The 22,364-nt window shown below is 61.4% G+C and overlaps 1 protein-coding gene across 1 annotated transcript in view; it reads left to right on the top strand.

Moving 5' to 3' along the window:
- The window catches only part of LOC125450123 (chymotrypsin-like elastase family member 2A), a gene marked incomplete at its 3' end in the record, with an annotated part of 79,107 nt that overhangs the window by 5,735 nt on the left and 51,008 nt on the right, over window positions 1-22,364 (top strand). Inside the window, exons 4-6 of the mRNA XM_059644022.1 lie at window positions 97-226; window positions 959-1,076; window positions 2,371-2,527. Of these exons, the coding sequence (XP_059500005.1) occupies window positions 97-226; window positions 959-1,076; window positions 2,371-2,527 (405 nt within the window). The remainder of the gene's footprint in view (window positions 1-96; window positions 227-958; window positions 1,077-2,370; window positions 2,528-22,364) is intronic.

Raw genomic sequence — 22,364 nt, 5'->3', positions numbered from 1 at the left:
CACTTGCTCCCACACTACACCGTCCCCCCCGCCCGGACCCCGATACCCGCTCCACCCCGCCCCCCAGTTCATGTCTTCCCGTGATTGCTCCCCCAGGCGATGTGCCGGGCTGTGGGGTGCGAGGCCGGAGCCGGAGGACGAGGCGGACCCTGGCAGGGTGTACGGAGGGGAGAGCGCCGAGGAGAGACAGTGGCCCTGGCAGGTCCGCCTGGTGATTCAGATCCAGGTAATCCCCCGGGGCTAGATACAGGGGAAAGCTCCCTCTACACTGCCCCTCCCATCAAACACTCCCAGGGACAGGGACAGCACGGGGTTAGATACAGGGGAAAGCTCCCTCTACACTGTCCCCTCCCATCAAACACTCCCAGGGACAGGGACAGCACGGGGTTAGATACAGGTAAAAGCTTCCTCTACACTGTCCCCCCCATCAAACACTCCCAGGGACAGGGACAGCACGGGGTTAGATACAGGTAAAAGCTCCCTCTACACTGTCCCCCCCATCAAACACTCCCAGGGACAGGGACAGCACAGGTTTAGAAACAGGGTAAAGCTCCCACTACTCTGTTCCCCTCCCATCAATCCCTCCCAGAGACAGGGACAGCACGGGGTTAGATACAGGGTAAGGCTCCCTCTACACTGCCCCGCCAAATCAAACACTCCCAGGAACAGCACGGGTTTATGTACAGGGTGATGCTCCCTCTATACCTTCCCCGCTTCCCAGGGACAGGGACAGCACAGGGTTAGGTACAGGGGAAAGTTTCCTCTACCCAGCTCCATTTGGTTGATGGTGGGTGTGGGGTGGGTGGATGGCCGTTGCCGGGGTGGGGGGGGGGGGGGGGGGGGGGGGGGTGGTAGGGGGTGGCGATGGGGGCCGCCCCTGCCGTCCTCCCTCTGCCGGGTCACGGGGGTGGATAACCTGGTGCCTGGCTCTGAGGCCGCTCTGTCTCTCCCCTTTCAGCCCAGCGCAGCGCTGGGGGCCGGCTCCCTCGTCTCCCCGACCTGGGTCCTCACAGCCGCCCACAACATGTTCGACGCTGACCGCATCGTCAACGCTTCGGCCATTACCGCCTCCTTGGGTAAGTTCCTGCCTCATTCGCCATGTTTCCACCCCGCTCGGCTCCTTCTCACTTCCAGCTAAAGAACAGGAAAGACCCAGGCTCCATTTCGGGCCTAGATCAGAGTTGGCCGATCTCCAGCCTGAGTGTAATGGGTCGCCCACGGCAGGGAAACTCCCAGGCTCCATTTCGGGCCTAGATCAGAGTTGGCCGATCTCCAGCCTGAGTGGAATGGGTCGCCCACGGCCGGGAAACTCCCAGGCTCCATTTTGGGCCTAGATCAGAGTTGGCCGATCTCCAGCCTGAGTGGAATGGGTCGCCCACGGCAGGGAAACTCCCAGGCTCCATTTTGGGCCTAGATCAGAGTTGGCCGATCTGCAGCCTGAGTGGAATGGGTCGCCCACGGCCGGGAAAATCCCAGGCTCCATTTTGGGCCTAGATCAGAGTTGGCCGATCTCCAGCCTGAGTGGAATGGGTCGCCCACGGCCGGGAAAATCCCAGGCTCCATTTTGGGCCGAGATCAGAGTTGGCCGATCTCCAGCCTGAGTGGAATGGGTCGCCCACGGCCGGGATAGGCCGAGGCTCCGTTTCGGGCCTCGATCAGGGTTAGCCGATCTCACCCAGAGCAGGTTGGGTACACCTTTCAGGAAACTGCAGGCCCGATGTGGGGCCTAGTACAGACATAACTAATCTGGCTCTGAATGAACTGGCGACACAAAGCAAGAAATTCCCAGGTACCGTTTGGGGCCTATTTCCACAGGAAGCCTGACTCGCCCTGAACGATCTGGGTCCCACACGATGGGGAGGAGCCAGGCTGCATCTGGGGCCTAAACCTGAAGGAGGGAAAATTCCAGTCTGATGGACCACTGCATCGTTTGGCAGAGATTGGGAGGGGGTGTAGGGGGACGGAGGGGGTGACAGAGATAGGGAGGGGGTGTAGGGGGACGGAGGGGGTGACAGGGATAGGGAGGGGGTGTAGGGGGACGGAGGGGGTGACAGGGATAGGGAGGGGGTGTAGGGGGATGGAGGGGGTGACAGAGATAGGGAGGGGGTGTAGGGGGACGGAGGGGGTGACAGAGATAGGGAGGGGGTGTAGGGGGACGGAGGGGGTGACAGGGATAGGGAGGGGCTGTAGGGGGACGGAGGGGGTGACAGAGATAGGGAGGGGGTGTAGGGGGATGGAGGGGGTGACAGAGATAGGGAGGGGGGTGACACACAGAGGGACAGGACTGGACGAGGAGGGAGGGCCCACGCAGTCGGTGCTGACGAAGTCGTGGCCGTGATGTGTAAATATTTTGGTGAAACACTCTCCCAGGATCGACGAAGGGACACGGCGGGGAACTCCGGAAGGTTTCGGAGATTCACGTTCACCCGCTCTACAGCAATGAGGAAGCAACTCAGAACGAAAACTTCGCCTACGATATCGCCCTCGTCAAACTGGTGAAGCCCGTCACGTTCAACTCCAGGATCGCGTGAGTCCCCACACTGGGAGCACCGTGCACAGTTCCTGTCTCTGTATCCCTCAGTCAGACCCACACTGGGAACACCGTGCACAGTTCCTGTCTCTGTATCCCTCGGTCAGACCCACACTGGGAGCACCGTGCACAGTTCCTGTCCCTGTATCCCTCGGCCAGACCCACACTGGGAGCGCCGTGCACAGTTCCTGTCCCTGTATCCCTCACTCAGTCCCACACTGGGAGCACCGTGCACAGTTCCTGTCCCTGTATCCCTCAGTCAGACCCACACTGGGAGCACCGTGCACAGTTCCTGTCCCTGTATCCCTCGGTCAGACCCACACTGGGAGCACCGTGCACAGTTCCTGTCCCTGTATCCCTCACTCAGTCCCACACTGGGAGCACCGTGCACAGTTCCTGTCCCTGTATCCCTCGGTCAGTCTCACACTGGGAGCACCGTGCACAGTTCCTGTCCCTGTATCCCTCGGTCAGACCCACACTGGGAGCACCGTGCACAGTTCCTGTCTCTGTATCCCTCGGTCAGACCCACACTGGGAGCACCGTGCACAGTTCCTGTCTCTGTATCCCTCGGTCAGACCCACACTGGGAGCACCGTGCACAGTTCCTGTCTCTGTATCCCTCGGTCAGACCCACACTGGGAGCACCGTGCACAGTTCCTGTCTCTGTATCCCTCGGTCAGACCCACACTGGGAGCACCGTGCACAGTTCCTGTCCCTGTATCCCTCGGCCAGACCCACACTGGGAGCGCCGTGCACAGTTCCTGTCCCTGTATCCCTCACTCAGTCCCATACTGGGAGCACCGTGCACAGTTCCTGTCCCTGTATCCCTCGGTCAGTCCCACACTGGGAGCACCGTGCACAGTTCCTGTCTCTGTATCCCACGGTCAGACCCACACTGGGAGCACCGTGCACAGTTCCTGTCCGTGTATCCCTCGGTCAGACCCACACTGGGAGTGCCGTGCACAGTTCCTGTCCCTGTATCCCTCGGTCAGACACACACTGGGAGCACCGTGCACAGTTCCTGTCCCTGTATCCCTCGGTCAGACCCACACTGGGAGCACCGTGCACAGTTCCTGTCTCTGTATCCCTCGGTCAGACCCACACTGGGAGCACCGTGCACAGTTCCTGTCTCTGTATCCCTCGGTCAGACCCACACTGGGAGCACCGTGCACAGTTCCTGTCCCTGTATCCCTCGGCCAGACCCACACTGGGAGCGCCGTGCACAGTTCCTGTCCCTGTATCCCTCACTCAGTCCCATACTGGGAGCACCGTGCACAGTTCCTGTCCCTGTATCCCTCGGTCAGTCCCACACTGGGAGCACCGTGCACAGTTCCTGTCCCTGTATCCCTCGGTCAGACCCACACTGGGAGCACCGTGCACAGTTCCTGTCTCTGTATCCCTCGGTCAGACCCACACTGGGAGCACCGTGCACAGTTCCTGTCCCTGTATCCCTCGGTCAGTCTCACACTGGGAGCACCGTGCAAAGTTCCTGTCCCAGTATCCCTCGGTCAGACCCACACTGGGAGCACCGTGCACAGTTCCTGTCCCTGTATCCCTCGGTCAGACCCACACTGGGAGCACCGTGCACAGTTCCTGTCCCTGTATCCCTCGGTCAGTCCCACACTGGGAGCACCGTGCACAGTTCCTGTCCCTGTATCCCTCGGTCAGTCTCACACTGGGAGCACCGTGCAAAGTTCCTGTCCCAGTATCCCTCGGTCAGATCCACACTGGGAGCACCGTGCACAGTTCCTGTCCCAGTATCCCTCGGTCAGAACCACACTGGGAGCACCGTGCACAGTTCCTGTCCCTGTATCCCTCGGTCAGACCCACACTGGGAGCGCCGTGCACAGTTCCTGTCCCTGTATCCCTCGGTCAGACCCACACTGGGAGCGCCGTGCACAGTTCCTGTCTCTGTATCCCTCGGTCAGACCCACACTGGGAGCACCGTGCACAGTTCCTGTCGCTGTATCCCTCGGTCAGACCCACACTGGGAGCACCGTGCACAGTTCCTGTCCCTGTATCCCTCGGTCAGACCCACACTGGGAGCACCGTGCACAGTTCCTGTCTCTGTATCCCTCGGTCAGACCCACACTGGGAGCACCGTGGACAGTTCCTGTCTCTGTATCCCTCGGTCAGACCCACACTGGGAGCACCGTGCACAGTTCCTGTCCCTGTATCCCTCGGTCAGACCCACACTGGGAGCACCGTGCACAGTTCCTGTCCCTGTATCCCTCGGTCAGTCCCACACTGGGAGCACCGTGCACAGTTCCTGTCTCTGTATCCCTCGGTCAGACCCACACTGGGAGCACCGTGCACAGTTCCTGTCCCTGTATCCCTCGGTCAGACCCACACTGGGAGCACCGTGCACAGTTCCTGTCCCTGTATCCCTCGGTCAGACCCACACTGGGAGCACCGTGCACAGTTCCTGTCCGTGTATCCCTCGGTCAGTCCCACACTGGGAGCACCGTGCACAGTTCCTGTCCGTGTATCCCTCGGTCAGACCCACACTGGGAGGGCCGTGCACAGTTCCTGTCCGTGTATCCCTCGGTCAGTCCCACACTGGGAGCGCCGTGCACAGTTCCTGTCCCTGTATCCCTCGGTCAGACCCACACTGGGAGCTCGATGCACAGTTCCTGTCCCTGTATCCCTCGGTCAGACCCACACTGGGAGCTCCATGCACAGTTCCTGTCCGTGTATCCCTCGGTCAGACCCACACTGGGAGGGCCGTGCACAGTTCCTGTCCCTGTATCCCTCGGTCAGTCCCACACTGGGAGCGCCGTGCACAGTTCCTGACCCTGTATCCCTCGGTCAGTCCCACACTGGGAGCACCGTGCACTGTTCCTGTCTCTGTATCCCTCGGTCAGACCCACACTGGGAGCACCGTGCACAGTTCCCGTCCCTGTATCCCTCGGTCAGACACACACTGGGAGCACCGTGCACAGTTCCTGTCCCTGTATCCCTCGGTCAGACCCACACTGGGAGCACCGTGCACAGTTCCTGTCCGTGTATCCCTCGGTCAGACCCACACTGGGAGTGCCGTGCACAGTTCCTGTCCCTGTATCCCTCGGTCAGTCCCACACTGGGAGCGCCGTGCACAGTTCCTGTCCCTGTATCCCTCGGTCAGACCCACACTGGGAGCTCGATGCACAGTTCCTGTCCCTGTATCCCTCGGTCAGACCCACGCTGGGAGCTCCATGCACAGTTCCTGTCCCTGTATCCCTCGGTCAGACCCACACTGGGAGCTCCATGCACAGTTCCTGTCCGTGTATCCCTCGGTCAGACCCACACTGGGAGGGCCGTGCACAGTTCCTGTCTCTGTATGCCTCGGTCAGACCCACACTGGGAGCACCGTGCACAGTTCCTGTCCCTGTATCCCTCGGTCAGGCCCACACTGGGAGCGCCGTGCACAGGTCCCGTCCCTGTATCCCTCGGTCAGTCCCACACTGGGAGCACCGTGCACAGTTCCCGTCCCTGTATCCCTCGGTGAGACCCACACTGGGAGCACCGTGCACAGTTCCTGTCCCTGTATCCCTAGGCCAGACACACACTGGGAGCACCGTGCACAGTTCCCGTCCCTGTATCCGTCGATCAGTCCCACACTGGGAGCACCGTGCACAGTTCCCGTCCCTGTATCCCTCGGTGAGACCCACACTGGGAGCACCGTGCACAGTTCCTGTCCATGTATCCCTCGGGCAGACCCACACTGGGAGCTCCATGCACAGTTCCTGTCCGTGTATCCCTCTTTCACACCCACACTGGGAGCGCCGTGCACAGTTCCTGTCCCTGTATCCCTCGGTCAGTCCCACACTGGGAGCACCGTGCACAGTTCCTGTCCCTGTATCCCTCAGTCAGACCCACACTGGGAGCACCGTGCACAGTTCCTGTCCCTGTATCCCTCGGTCAGTCCCACACTGGGAGCTCCGTGCACAGTTCCTGTCACTGTATCCCTCGGTCAGACCCACACTGGGACCGCCGTGCACAGTTCCTGTCACTGTATCCCTCGGTCAGACACACACTGGGAGCACCGTGCACAGTTCCTGTCCCTGTATCCCTCGGTCAGACACACACTGGGAGCGCCGTGCACAGTTCCTGTCCCTGTATCCCTCGGTCAGTCTCACACTGGGAGCACCGTGCACAGTTCCTGTCCCTGTATCCCTCGGTCAGTCTCACACTGGGAGCGCCGTGCACAGTTCCTGTCCCTTTATCCCTCGGTCAGGCCCACACTGGGAGACCCGTGCACAGTTCCTGTCCCTGTATCCCTCGGTCAGACCCACACTGGGAGCACCGTGCACTGTTCCTGACCCTGTATCCCTCGGTCAGACCCACACTGGGAGCGCCGTGCACAGTTCCTGTCCCTGCATCCCTCGGTCAGACCCACACTGCTAGCGCCGTGCGCAGTTCCTGTCCCTGTATCCCTCGGTCAGACGCACACTGGGAGCGCCGTGCACAGTTACTGTCCCTGTATCCCTCGGTCAGGCCCACACTGGGAGCACCGTGCACAGTTCCTGTCCCAGTATCCTTCGGTCAGACCCACACTGGGAGCACCGTGCACGGTTCCTGTCCCTCTATCCCTCAGTCAGTCCCACACTGGGAGCACCGTGCACAGTTCCTGTCCCTGTATCCCTCCGTCAGACCCACACTGGGAGCACCGTGCACAGTTCCTGTCTCTGTATCTCTCGGTCAGTCGCACGCTGGGAGCACCGTGCACAGTTCCTGTCCCTGTATCCCTCGGTCAGACCCACACTGGGAGCACCGTGCACAGTTCCTGTCCCTGTATCCCTCGGTCAGACCCACACTGGGAGCACCGTGCACAGTTCCTGTCCCTGTATCCCTCGGTCTGACCCACACTGGGAGCACCGTGCACAGTTCCTGTCCATGTATTCCTCGGTCAGACCCACACTGGGAGCTCCATGCACAGTTCCTGTCCATGTATCCCTCGGTCAGACCCACACTGGGAGCTCCATGCACAGTTCCTGTCCGTGTATCCCTCGGTCAGACCCACACTGGGAGCACCGTGCACAGTTCCTGTCTCTGTATCCCTCGGTCAGACCCACACTGGGAGTGCCGTGCACAGTTCCTGTCCCTGTATCCCTTGGTCAGTCCCACACTGGGGGTTCCGTGCACAGTTCCTGTCCCAGTATCCCTCGGCCAGACCCACAATGGGAGCACCGTGCACAGTTCCTGTCTCTGTATCCCTCGGTCAGACCCACAATGGGAGCGCCGTGCACAGTTCCTGTCCCTGTATCCCTCGGTCAGTCTCACACTGGGAGCACCGTGCACAGTTCCTGTCCCTGTATCCCTCGGTCAGACACACACTGGGAGCCCCGTGCACAGTTCCTGTCCCTGTATCCCTCGGTCAGACCCACACTGGGAGCACCGTGCACTGTTCCTGACCCTGTATCCCTCGGTCAGACCCACACTGGGAGCGCCGTGCACAGTTCCTGTCCCTGCATCCCTCGGTCAGACCCACACTGGGAGCGCCGTGCACAGTTCCTGTCCCTGTATCCCTCGGTCAGGCCCACACTGGGAGCGCCGTGCACAGTTCCTGTCCCTGTATCCCTCGGTCAGGCCCACACTGGGAGCACCGTGCACAGTTCCTGTCCCTGTATCCCTTGGTCAGGCCCACACTGGGAGCACCGTGCACAGGTCCCGTCCCTGTATCCCTCGGTCAGTCCCACACTGGGAGCACCGTGCACAGTTCCCGTCCCTGTATCCCTCGGTGAGACCCACACTGGGAGCACCGTGCACAGTTCCTGTCCCTGTATCCCTAGAACAGACACACACTGGGAGCACCGTGCACAGTTCCCGTCCCTGTATCCGTCGATCAGTCCCACACTGGGAGCACCGTGCACAGTTCCCGTCCCTGTATCCCTCGGTCTGACCCACACTGGGAGCACCGTGCACAGTTCCTGTCCATGTATCCCTCGGTCAGACCCACACTGGGAGCTCCATGCACAGTTCCTGTCCGTGTATCCCTCGGTCAGACCCACACTGGGAGCACCGTGCACAGTTCCTGTCCCTGTATCCCTCGGTCAGACCCACACTGGGAGCGCCGTGCACAGTTCCTGTCCGTGTATCCCTCGGGCAGACCCACACTGGGAGCACCGTGCACAGTTCCCGTCCCTGTATCCCTCGGTCAGTCCCACACTGGGAGCACCGTGCACAGTTCCTGTCCCTGTATCCCTCGGTCAGACCCACACTGGGAGCACCGTGCACAGTTCCTGTCCCTGTATCCCACGCTCAGACCCACACTGGGAGCACCGTGCACAGTTCCTGTCCCTGTATCCGTCGGTCAGTCCCACACTGGGAGCACCGTGCAAGTTCCTGTCCCTGTATCCCTCGGTCAGACCCACACTGGGAGCGCCGTGCACAGTTCCTGTCCCTGTATCCCTCGGTCAGACCCACACTGGGAGCGCCGTGTACAGTTCCTGTCCCCGTATCCCTCGGTCAGACCAACACTGGGAGGGCCGTGCACAGTTCCTGTCCCTGTATCCCTCAGTCAGACCCACACTGGGAGCACCGTGCACAGTTCCTGTCCCTGTATCCCTCGGTCTGACCCACACTGGGAGCACCGTGCACAGTTCCTGTCCATGTATTCCTCGGTCAGACCCACACTGGGAGCTCCATGCACAGTTCCTGTCCATGTATCCCTCGGTCAGACCCACACTGGGAGCTCCATGCACAGTTCCTGTCCGTGTATCCCTCGGTCAGACCCACACTGGGAGTGCCGTGCACAGTTCCTGTCCCTGTATCCCTCCGTCAGACCCACACTGGGAGCACCGTGCACAGTTCCTGTCCCTGTATCCCTCGGTCAGACCCACACTGGGAGCACCGTGCACAGTTCCTGTCCCTGTATCCCTCGGTCAGACCCACACTGGGAGCACCGTGCACAGTTCCTGTCTCTGTATCCCTCGGCCAGACCCACACTGGGAGTGCCGTGCACAGTTCCTGTCCCTGTATCCCTCGGTCTGACCCACACTGCGAGCACCGTGCACAGTTCCTGTCCCTGTATCCCTCGGTCTGACCCACACTGGGAGCGCCGTGCACAGTTCCTGTCCCTGTCTCCCTCGGTCAGACCCACACTGGGAGTACCGTGCACAGTTCCCGTCCCTGTATCCCTCGGTCAGTCCCACAGTGGGAGCCCCGTGCACAGTTCCTGTCCCTGTATCCCTCAGTCAGTCCCACACTGGGAGCACCGTGCACAGTTCCTGTCCCTGTATCCCTTGGTCAGACCCACACTGGGAGGGCCGTGCACAGTTCCTGTCCCTGTATCCCTCGGTCAGTCCCACACTGGGAGCGCCGTGCACAGTTCCTGACCCTGTATCCCTCGGTCAGTCCCACACTGGGAGCACCGTGCACAGTTCCTGTCTCTGTATCCCTCGGTCAGACCCACACTGGGAGCACCGTGCACAGTTCCCGTCCCTGTATCCCTCGGTCAGACACACACTGGGAGCAGCGTGCACAGTTCCTGTCCCTGTATCCCTCGGTCAGACCCACACTGGGAGCACCGTGCACAGTTCCTGTCCGTGTATCCCTCGGTCAGACCCACACTGGGAGTGCCGTGCACAGTTCCTCTGCCTGTATCCATCGGTCAGTCTCACACTGGGAGCACCGTGCACAGTTCCTGTCCCTGTATCCCTCGGTCAGACCCACACTGGGACCGCCGTGCACAGTTCCTGTCCCTGTATCCCTCGGTCAGGCCCACACTGGGAGCGCCGTGCACAGTTCCTGTCCCTGTATCCCTCGGTCAGACCCACACTGGGAGCACCGTGCACAGTTCCTGTCCCTGTATCCCTCGGTCAGTCTCAGACTGGGAGCACCGTGCACAGTTCCTGTCCCTGTATCCCTCGGTCAGTCTCACACTGGGAGCGCCGTGCACAGTTCCTGTCCCTTTATCCCTCGGTCAGGCCCACACTGGGAGCGCCGTGCACAGTTCCTGTCCCTGTATCCCTCGGTCTGACCCACACTGGGAGCACCGTGCACAGTTCCCGTCCCTGCATCCCTCGTTCAGACCCACACTGGGAGCACCGTGCACAGTTCCTGTCCCTGTATCCCTCGGTCTGACCCACACTGGGAGCACCGTGCACAGTTCCCGTCCCTGCATCCCTCGGTCAGACCCACACTGGGAGCACCGTGCACAGTTCCTGTCCCTGTATCCCTTGGTCGGACCCACACTGGGAGAGCCGTGCACAGTTCCTGTCCCTGTATCCCTCGGTCAGACCCACACTGGGAGCACCGTGCACTGTTCCTGACCCTGTATCCCTCGGTCAGACCCACACTGGGAGCGCCGTGCACAGTTCCTGTCCCTGCATCCCTCGGTCAGACCCACACTGGGAGCGCCGTGCGCAGTTCCTGTCCCTGTATCCCTCGGTCAGACGCACACTGGGAGCGCCGTGCACAGTTACTGTCCCTGTATCGCTCGGTCAGGCCCACACTGGGAGCACCGTGCACAGTTCCTGTCCCAGTATCCTTCGGTCAGACCCACACTGGGAGCACCGTGCACAGTTCCTGTCCCTCTATCCCTCAGTCAGTCCCACACTGGGAGCACCGTGCACAGTTCCTGTCCCTGTATCCCTCGGTCTGACCCACACTGGGAGCACCGTGCACAGTTCCTGTCCATGTATTCCTCGGTCAGACCCACACTGGGAGCTCCATGCACAGTTCCTGTCCATGTATCCCTCGGTCAGACCCACACTGGGAGCTCCATGCACAGTTCCTGTCCGTGTATCCCTCGGTCAGACCCACACTGGGAGTGCCGTGCACAGTTCCTGTCCCTGTATCCCTCCGTCAGACCCACACTGGGAGCACCGTGCACAGTTCCTGTCCCTGTATCCCTCGGTCAGACCCACACTCGGAGCACCGTGCACAGTTCCTGTCCCTGTATCCCTCGGTCAGACCCACACTGGGAGCACCGTGCACAGTTCCTGTCTCTGTATCCCTCGGCCAGACCCACACTGGGAGTGCCGTGCACAGTTCCTGTCCCTGTATCCCTCGGTCTGACCCACACTGCGAGCACCGTGCACAGTTCCTGTCCCTGTATCCCTCGGTCTGACCCACACTGGGAGCGCCGTGCACAGTTCCTGTCCCTGTATCCCTCGGTCAGACCCACACTGGGAGTACCGTGCACAGTTCCCGTCCCTGTATCCCTCGGTCAGTCCCACACTGGGAGCCCCGTGCACAGTTCCTGTCCCTGTATCCCTCGGTCAGTCCCACACTGGGAGCACCGTGCACAGTTCCTGTCCCTGTATCCCTTGGTCAGACCCACACTGGGAGGGCCGTGCACAGTTCCTGTCCCTGTATCCCTCGGTCAGTCCCACACTGGGAGCGCCGTGCACAGTTCCTGACCCTGTATCCCTCGGTCAGTCCCACACTGGGAGCACCGTGCACAGTTCCTGTCTCTGTATCCCTCGGTCAGACCCACATTGGGAGCACCGTGCACAGTTCCCGTCCCTGTATCCCTCGGTCAGACACACACTGGGAGCACCGTGCACAGTTCCTGTCCCTGTATCCCTCGGTCAGACCCACACTGGGAGCACCGTGCACAGTTCCTGTCCGTGTATCCCTCGGTCAGACCCACACTGGGAGTGCCGTGCACAGTTCCTCTGCCTGTATCCATCGGTCAGTCTCACACTGGGAGCACCGTGCACAGTTCCTGTCCCTGTATCCCTCGGTCAGACCCACACTGGGACCGCCGTGCACAGTTCCTGTCCCTGTATCCCTCGGTCAGGCCCACACTGGGAGCGCCGTGCACAGTTCCTGTCCCTGTATCCCTCGGTCAGACCCACACTGGGAGCACCGTGCACAGTTCCTGTCCCTGTATCCCTCGGTCAGTCTCAGACTGGGAGCACCGTGCACAGTTCCTGTCCCTGTATCCCTCGGTCAGTCTCACACTGGGAGCGCCGTGCACAGTTCCTGTCCCTTTATCCCTCGGTCAGGCCCACACTGGGAGCGCCGTGCACAGTTCCTGTCCCTGTATCCCTCGGTCTGACCCACACTGGGAGCACCGTGCACAGTTCCCGTCCCTGCATCCCTCGGTCAGACCCACACTGGGAGCACCGTGCACAGTTCCTGTCCCTGTATCCCTCGGTCTGACCCACACTGGGAGCACCGTGCACAGTTCCCGTCCCTGCATCCCTCGGTCAGACCCACACTGGGAGCACCGTGCACAGTTCCTGTCCCTGTATCCCTTGGTCGGACCCACACTGGGAGAGCCGTGCACAGTTCCTGTCCCTGTATCCCTCGGTCAGACCCACACTGGGAGCACCGTGCACTGTTCCTGACCCTGTATCCCTCGGTCAGACCCACACTGGGAGCGCCGTGCACAGTTCCTGTCCCTGCATCCCTCGGTCAGACCCACACTGGGAGCGCCGTACGCAGTTCCTGTCCCTGTATCCCTTGGTCAGACGCACACTGGGAGCGCCGTGCACAGTTACTGTCCCTGTATCGCTCGGTCAGGCCCACACTGGGAGCACCGTGCACAGTTCCTGTCCCATAATTCCTTCGGTCAGACCCACACTGGGAGCACCGTGCACAGTTCCTGTCCCTCTATCCCTCAGTCAGTCCCACACTGGGAGCACCGTGCACAGTTCCTGTCCCTGTATCCCTCGGTCAGACCCACACTGGGAGCACCGTGCACAGTTCCTGTCTCTGTATCCCTCGGTCAGTCGCACGCTGGGAGCACCGTGCACAGTTCCTGTCCCTGTATCCCTCGGTCAGACCCACACTGGGAGCACCGTGCACAGTTCCTGTCCCTGTATCCCTCGGTCAGACCCACACTGGGAGCACCGTGCACAGTTCCTGTCCCTGTATCCCTCGGTCTGACCCACACTGGGAGCACCGTGCACAGTTCCTGTCCCTGTATCCCTCGGTCAGACCCACACTGGGAGCACCGTGCACAGTTCCTGTCTCTGTATCCCTCGGTCAGACCCACACTGGGAGTGCCGTGCACAGTTCCTGTCCCTGTATCCCTTGGTCAGTCCCACACTGGGGGTTCCGTGCACAGTTCCTGTCCCTGTATCCCTCGGTCAGACCCACAATGGGAGCACCGTGCACAGTTCCTGTCTCTGTATCCCTCGGTCAGACCCACAATGGGAGCGCCGTGCACAGTTCCTGTCCCTGTATCCCTCGGTCAGTCTCACACTGGGAGCACCGTGCACAGTTCCTGTCCCTGTATCCCTCGGTCGGACCCACACTGGGAGCCCCGTGCACAGTTCCTGTCCCTGTATCCCTCGGTCAGACCCACACTGAGAGCACCGTGCACTGTTCCTGACCCTGTATCCCTCGGTCAGACCCACACTGGGAGCGCCGTGCACAGTTCCTGTCCCTGCATCCCTCGGTCAGACCCACACTGGGAGCGCCGTGCACAGTTCCTGTCCCTGTATCCCTCGGTCAGGCCCACACTGGGAGCGCCGTGTACAGTTCCTGTCCCCGTATCCCTCGGTCAGACCAACACTGGGAGGGCCCTGCACAGTTCCTGTCCCTGTATCCCTCAGTCAGACCCACACTGGGAGCACCGTGCACAGTTCCTGTCCCTGTATCCCTCGGTCAGTCCCACACTGGGAGCTCCGTGCACAGTTCCTGTCACTGTATCCCTCGGTCAGACCCACACTGGGACCGCCGTGCACAGTTCCTGTCACTGTATCCCTCGGTCAGACACACACTGGGAGCGCCGTGCACAGTTCCTGTCCCTGTATCGCTCGGTCAGTCTCACACTGGGAGCGCCGTGCACAGTTCCTGTCCCTGTATCCCTCGGTCAGTCTCACACTGGGAGCACCGTGCACAGTTCCTGTCCCTGTATCCCTCGGTCAGTCTCACACTGGGAGCGCCGTGCACAGTTCCTGTCCCTTTATCCCTCGGTCAGGCCCACACTGGGAGCACCGTGCACAGTTCCTGTCTCTGTATCCCTCGGTCAGTCGCACGCTGGGAGCACCGTGCACAGTTCCTGTCCCTGTATCCCTCGGTCAGACCCACACTGGGAGCACTGTGCACAGTTCCTGTCCCTGTATCCCTCGGTCAGACCAACACTGGGAGGGCCGTGCACAGTTCCTGTCCCTGTATCCCTTGGTCAGACCCACACTGGGAGGGCCGTGCACAGTTCCTGTCCCTGTATCCCTCGATCAGTCCCACACTGGGAGCGCCGTGCACAGTTCCTGACCCTGTATCCCTCGGTCAGTCCCACACTGGGAGCACCGTGCACAGTTCCTGTCTCTGTATCCCTCGGTCAGACCCACACTGGGAGCACCGTGCACAGTTCCCGTCCCTGTATCCCTCGGTCAGACACACACTGGGAGCACCGTGCACAGTTCCTGTCCCTGTATCCCTCGGTCAGACCCACAATGGGAGCGCCGTGCACAGTTCCTGTCCCTGTATCCCTCGGTCAGTCTCACACTGGGAGCACCGTGCACAGTTCCTGTCCCTGTATCCCTCGGTCGGACCCACACTGGGAGCCCCGTGCACAGTTCCTGTCCCTGTATCCCTCGGTCAGACCCACACTGAGAGCACCGTGCACTGTTCCTGACCCTGTATCCCTCGGTCAGACCCACACTGGGAGCGCCGTGCACAGTTCCTGTCCCTGCATCCCTCGGTCAGACCCACACTGGGAGCGCCGTGCACAGTTCCTGTCCCTGTATCCCTCGGTCAGGCCCACACTGGGAGCGCCGTGTACAGTTCCTGTCCCCGTATCCCTCGGTCAGACCAACACTGGGAGGGCCCTGCACAGTTCCTGTCCCTGTATCCCTCAGTCAGACCCACACTGGGAGCACCGTGCACAGTTCCTGTCCCTGTATCCCTCGGTCAGTCCCACACTGGGAGCTCCGTGCACAGTTCCTGTCACTGTATCCCTCGGTCAGACCCACACTGGGACCGCCGTGCACAGTTCCTGTCACTGTATCCCTCGGTCAGACACACACTGGGAGCGCCGTGCACAGTTCCTGTCCCTGTATCGCTCGGTCAGTCTCACACTGGGAGCGCCGTGCACAGTTCCTGTCCCTGTATCCCTCGGTCAGTCTCACACTGGGAGCACCGTGCACAGTTCCTGTCCCTGTATCCCTCGGTCAGTCTCACACTGGGAGCGCCGTTCACAGTTCCTGTCCCTTTATCCCTCGGTCAGGCCCACACTGGGAGCACCGTGCACAGTTCCTGTCTCTGTATCCCTCGGTCAGTCGCACGCTGGGAGCACCGTGCACAGTTCCTGTCCCTGTATCCCTCGGTCAGACCCACACTGGGAGCACTGTGCACAGTTCCTGTCCCTGTATCCCTCGGTCAGACCCACACTGGGAGGGCCGTGCACAGTTCCTGTCCCTGTATCCCTTGGTCAGACCCACACTGGGAGGGCCGTGCACAGTTCCTGTCCCTGTATCCCTCGGTCAGTCCCACACTGGGAGCGCCGTGCACAGTTCCTGACCCTGTATCCCTCGGTCAGTCCCACACTGGGAGCACCGTGCACAGTTCCTGTCTCTGTATCCCTCGGTCAGACCCACACTGGGAGCACCGTGCACAGTTCCCGTCCCTGTATCCCTCGGTCAGACACACACTGGGAGCACCGTGCACAGTTCCTGTCCCTGTATCCCTCGGTCAGACCCACACTGGGAGCACCGTGCACAGTTCCTGTCCGTGTATCCCTCGGTCAGACCCACACTGGGAGGGCCGTGCACAGTTCCTGTCCCTGTATCCCTCGGTCAGTCCCACACTGGGAGCGCCGTGCACAGTTCCTGTCCCTGTATCCCTCGGTCAGACACACACTGGGAGCACCGTGCACAGTTCCTGTCCCTGTATCCCTCGGTCAGTCCCACACTGGGAGCACCGTGCACAGTTCCTGTCCCTGTATCCCTCAGTCAGTCCCACACTGGGAGCACCGTGCACAGTTCCTGTCCCTGTATCCCTCGGTCAGACCCACACTGGGAGCTCCGTGCACAGTTCCTGTCCCTGTATCCCTCGGTCAGTCCCACACTGGGAGCACCGTGCACAGTTCCTGTCCCTGTATCCCTCGGTCAGACACACACTGGGAGCACCGTGCACAGTTCCTGTCTCCGTATCCCTCGGTCAGACCCACACTGGGAGCGCCGTGCACAGTTCCTGTCCCTGTATCCCTCGGTCAGACACACACTGGGAGCGCCGTGCACAGTTCCTGTCCCTGTATCCCTCAGTCAGACCCACTCTGGGAGCACCGTGCACAGTTCCTGTCCCTGTATCCCTCAGTCAGACCCACACTGGGAGCACCGTGCACAGTTCCTGACCCTGTATCCCTCGGTCAGACACACACTGGGAGCGCCGTGCACAGTTCCTGTCCTTGTATCCCTCGGTCAGACACACACTGGGAGCACCGTGCACAGTTCCTGTCTCTGTATCCCTCGGTCAGACCCACACTGGGAGCACCGTGCACAGTTCCCGTCCCTGTATCCCTCGGTCAGACACACACTGGGAGCACCGTGCACAGTTCCTGTCCCTGTATCCCTCGGTCAGACCCACACTGGGAGCACCGTGCACAGTTCCTGTCCGTGTATCCCTCGGTCAGACCCACACTGGGAGTGCCGTGCACAGTTCCTCTGCCTGTATCCATCGGTCAGTCTCACACTGGGAGCACCGTGCACAGTTCCTGTCCCTGTATCCCTCGGTCAGACCCACACTGGGACCGCCGTGCACAGTTCCTGTCCCTGTATCCCTCGGTCAGGCCCACACTGGGAGCGCCGTGCACAGTTCCTGTCCCTGTATCCCTCGGTCAGACCCACACTGGGAGCACCGTGCACAGTTCCTGTCCCTTTATCCCTCGGTCAGGCCCACACTGGGAGCACCGTGCACAGTTCCTGTCTCTGTATCCCTCGGTCAGTCGCACGCTGGGAGCACCGTGCACAGTTCCTGTCCCTGTATCCCTCGGTCAGACCCACACTGGGAGCACTGTGCACAGTTCCTGTCCCTGTATCCCTCGGTCAGACCCACACTGGGAGGGCCGTGCACAGTTCCTGTCCCTGTATCCCTTGGTCAGACCCACACTGGGAGGGCCGTGCACAGTTCCTGTCCCTGTATCCCTCGGTCAGTCCCACACTGGGAGCGCCGTGCACAGTTCCTGACCCTGTATCCCTCGGTCAGTCCCACACTGGGAGCACCGTGCACAGTTCCTGTCTCTGTATCCCTCGGTCAGACCCACACTGGGAGCACCGTGCACAGTTCCCGTCCCTGTATCCCTCGGTCAGACACACACTGGGAGCACCGTGCACAGTTCCTGTCCCTGTATCCCTCGGTCAGACCCACACTGGGAGCACCGTGCACAGTTCCTGTCCGTGTATCCCTCGGTCAGACCCACACTGGGAGGGCCGTGCACAGTTCCTGTCCCTGTATCCCTCGGTCAGTCCCACACTGGGAGCGCCGTGCACAGTTCCTGTCCCTGTATCCCTCGGTCAGACACACACTGGGAGCACCGTGCACAGTTCCTGTCCCTGTATCCCTCGGTCAGTCCCACACTGGGAGCACCGTGCACAGTTCCTGTCCCTGTATCCCTCAGTCAGTCCCACACTGGGAGCACCGTGCACAGTTCCTGTCCCTGTATCCCTCGGTCAGACCCACACTGGGAGCTCCGTGCACAGTTCCTGTCCCTGTATCCCTCGGTCAGTCCCACACTGGGAGCACCGTGCACAGTTCCTGTCCCTGTATCCCTCGGTCAGACACACACTGGGAGCACCGTGCACAGTTCCTGTCTCCGTATCCCTCGGTCAGACCCACACTGGGAGCGCCGTGCACAGTTCCTGTCCCTGTATCCCTCGGTCAGACACACACTGGGAGCGCCGTGCACAGTTCCTGTCCCTGTATCCCTCAGTCAGACCCACTCTGGGAGCACCGTGCACAGTTCCTGTCCCTGTATCCCTCAGTCAGACCCACACTGGGAGCACCGTGCACAGTTCCTGTCCCTGTATCCCTCGGTCAGACACACACTGGGAGCGCCGTGCACAGTTCCTGTCCTTGTATCCCTCGGTCAGACACACACTGGGAGCACCGTGCACAGTTCCTGTCTCTGTATCCCTCGGTCAGACCCACACTGGGAGCACCGTGCACAGTTCCCGTCCCTGTATCCCTCGGTCAGACACACACTGGGAGCACCGTGCACAGTTCCTGTCCCTGTATCCCTCGGTCAGACCCACACTGGGAGCACCGTGCACAGTTCCTGTCCGTGTATCCCTCGGTCAGACCCACACTGGGAGTGCCGTGCACAGTTCCTCTGCCTGTATCCATCGGTCAGTCTCACACTGGGAGCACCGTGCACAGTTCCTGTCCCTGTATCCCTCGGTCAGACCCACACTGGGACCGCCGTGCACAGTTCCTGTCCCTGTATCCCTCGGTCAGGCCCACACTGGGAGCGCCGTGCACAGTTCCTGTCCCTGTATCCCTCGGTCAGACCCACACTGGGAGCACCGTGCACAGTTCCTGTCCCTGTATCCCTCGGTCAGTCTCAGACTGGGAGCACCGTGCACAGTTCCTGTCCCTGTATCCCTCGGTCAGTCTCACACTGGGAGCGCCGTGCACAGTTCCTGTCCCTTTATCCCTCGTTCAGGCCCACACTGGGAGCGCCGTGCACAGTTCCTGTCCCTGTATCCCTCGGTCTGACCCACACTGGGAGCACCGTGCACAGTTCCCGTCCCTGCATCCCTCGGTCAGACCCACACTGGGAGTACCGTGCACAGTTCCTGTCCCTGTATCCCTCGGTCTGACCCACACTGGGAGCACCGTGCACAGTTCCCGTCCCTGCATCCCTCGGTCAGACCCACACTGGGAGCACCGTGCACAGTTCCTGTCCCTGTATCCCTTGGTCGGACCCACACTGGGAGCACCGTGCACAGTTCCTGTCCCTGTATCCCTCGGTCAGACCCACACTGGGAGCACCGTGCACAGTTCCTGTCCTTGTATCCCTCGGTCAGACACACACTGGGAGCACCGTGCACAGTTCCTGTCTCTGTATCCCTCGGTCAGACCCACACTGGGAGCACCGTGCACAGTTCCCGTCCCTGTATCCCTCGGTCAGACACACACTGGGAGCACCGTGCACAGTTCCTGTCCCTGTATCCCTCGGTCAGACCCACACTGGGAGCACCGTGCACAGTTCCTGTCCGTGTATCCCTCGGTCAGACCCACACTGGGAGTGCCGTGCACAGTTCCTCTGCCTGTATCCATCAGTCAGTCTCACACTGGGAGCACCGTGCACAGTTCCTGTCCCTGTATCCCTCGGTCAGACCCACACTGGGACCGCCGTGCACAGTTCCTGTCCCTGTATCCCTCGGTCAGGCCCACACTGGGAGCGCCGTGCACAGTTCCTGTCCCTGTATCCCTCGGTCAGACCCACACTGGGAGCACCGTGCACAGTTCCTGTCCCTGTATCCCTCGGTCAGTCTCAGACTGGGAGCACCGTGCACAGTTCCTGTCCCTGTATCCCTCGGTCAGTCTCACACTGGGAGCGCCGTGCACAGTTCCTGTCCCTTTATCCCTCGTTCAGGCCCACACTGGGAGCGCCGTGCACAGTTCCTGTCCCTGTATCCCTCGGTCTGACCCACACTGGGAGCACCGTGCACAGTTCCCGTCCCTGCATCCCTCGGTCAGACCCACACTGGGAGCACCGTGCACAGTTCCTGTCCCTGTATCCCTCGGTCTGACCCACACTGGGAGCACCGTGCACAGTTCCCGTCCCTGCATCCCTCGGTCAGACCCACACTGGGAGCATGGTGCACAGTTCCTGTCCCTGTATCCCTTGGTCGGACCCACACTGGGAGAGCCGTGCACAGTTCCTGTCCCTGTATCCCTCGGTCAGACCCACACTGGGAGCACCGTGCACTGTTCCTGACCCTGTATCCCTCGGTCAGACCCACACTGGGAGCGCCGTGCACAGTTCCTGTCCCTGCATCCCTCGGTCAGACCCACACTGGGAGCGCCGTGCGCAGTTCCTGTCCCTGTATCCCTTGGTCAGACGCACACTGGGAGCGCCGTGCACAGTTACTGTCCCTGTATCGCTCGGTCAGGCCCACACTGGGAGCACCGTGCACAGTTCCTGTCCCAGTATCCTTCGGTCAGACCCACACTGGGAGCACCGTGCACAGTTCCTGTCCCTCTATCCCTCAGTCAGTCCCACACTGGGAGCACCGTGCACAGTTCCTGTCCCTGTATCCCTCGGTCAGACCCACACTGGGAGCACCGTGCACAGTTCCTGTCTCTGTATCCCTCGGTCAGTCGCACGCTGGGAGCACCGTGCACAGTTCCTGTCCCTGTATCCCTCGGTCAGACCCACACTGGGAGCACCGTGCACAGTTCCTGTCCCTGTATCCCTCGGTCAGACCCACACTGGGAGCACCGTGCACAGTTCCTGTCCCTGTATCCCTCGGTCTGACCCACACTGGGAGCACCGTGCACAGTTCCTGTCCCTGTATCCCTCGGTCAGTCCCACACTGGGAGCACTGTGCACAGTTCCTGTCCCTGTATCCCTCGGTCAGACCCACACTGGGAGCGCCGTGCACAGTTCCTGTCTCTGTATCCCTCGGTCAGACCCACACTGGGAGTGCCGTGCACAGTTCCTGTCCCTGTATCCCTTGGTCAGTCCCACACTGGGGGTTCCGTGCACAGTTCCTGTCCCTGTATCCCTCGGTCAGACCCACAATGGGAGCACCGTGCACAGTTCCTGTCTCTGTATCCCTCGGTCAGACCCACAATGGGAGCGCCGTGCACAGTTCCTGTCCCTGTATCCCTCGGTCAGTCTCACACTGGGAGCACCGTGCACAGTTCCTGTCCCTGTATCCCTCGGTCGGACCCACACTGGGAGCCCCGTGCACAGTTCCTGTCCCTGTATCCCTCGGTCAGACCCACACTGAGAGCACCGTGCACTGTTCCTGACCCTGTATCCCTCGGTCAGACCCACACTGGGAGCGCCGTGCACAGTTCCTGTCCCTGCATCCCTCGGTCAGACCCACACTGGGAGCGCCGTGCACAGTTCCTGTCCCTGTATCCCTCGGTCAGGCCCACACTGGGAGCACCGTGCACAGTTCCTGTCCCTGTATCCCTCGGTCAGGCCCACACTGGGAGCACCGTGCACAGTTCCTGTCCCTGTATCCCTTGGTCAGGCCCACACTGGGAGCACCGTGCACAGGTCCCGTCCCTGTATCCCTCGGTCAGTCCCACACTGGGAGCACCGTGCACAGTTCCCGTCCCTGTATCCCTCGGTGAGACCCACACTGGGAGCACCGTGCACAGTTACTGTCCCTGTATCCCTAGGCCAGACACACACTGGGAGCACCGTGCACAGTTCCCCTCCCTGTATCCGTCGATCAGTCCCACACTGGGAGCACCGTGCACAGTTCCCGTCCCTGTATCCCTCGGTCTGACCCACACTGGGAGCACCGTGCACAGTTCCTGTCCATGTATCCCTCGGTCAGACCCACACTGGGAGCTCCATGCACAGTTCCTGTCCGTGTATCCCTCGGTCAGACCCACACTGGGAGCACCGTGCACAGTTCCTGTCCCTGTATCCCTCGGTCAGACCCACACTGGGAGCGCCGTGCACAGTTCCTGTCCGTGTATCCCTCGGTCAGACCCACACTGGGAGCACCATGCACAGTTCCCGTCCCTGTATCCCTCGGTCAGTCCCACACTGGGAGCACCGTGCACAGTTCCTGTCCCTGTATCCCTCGGTCAGACCCACACTGGGAGCACCGTGCACAGTTCCTGTCCCTGTATCCCTCGGTCAGACCCACACTGGGAGCACCGTGCACAGTTCCTGTCCCTGTATCCCTCTCTCAGACCCACACTGGGAGCACCGTGCACAGTTCCTGTCCCTGTATCCCTCGGTCAGTCCCACACTGGGAGCACCG

Source organism: Stegostoma tigrinum, unplaced genomic scaffold, assembly GCF_030684315.1.
Source record: "Stegostoma tigrinum isolate sSteTig4 unplaced genomic scaffold, sSteTig4.hap1 scaffold_429, whole genome shotgun sequence".
Lineage (NCBI taxonomy): Eukaryota > Metazoa > Chordata > Chondrichthyes > Orectolobiformes > Stegostomatidae > Stegostoma > Stegostoma tigrinum.
This window is presented reverse-complemented; position numbering and strand designations above follow the sequence as displayed.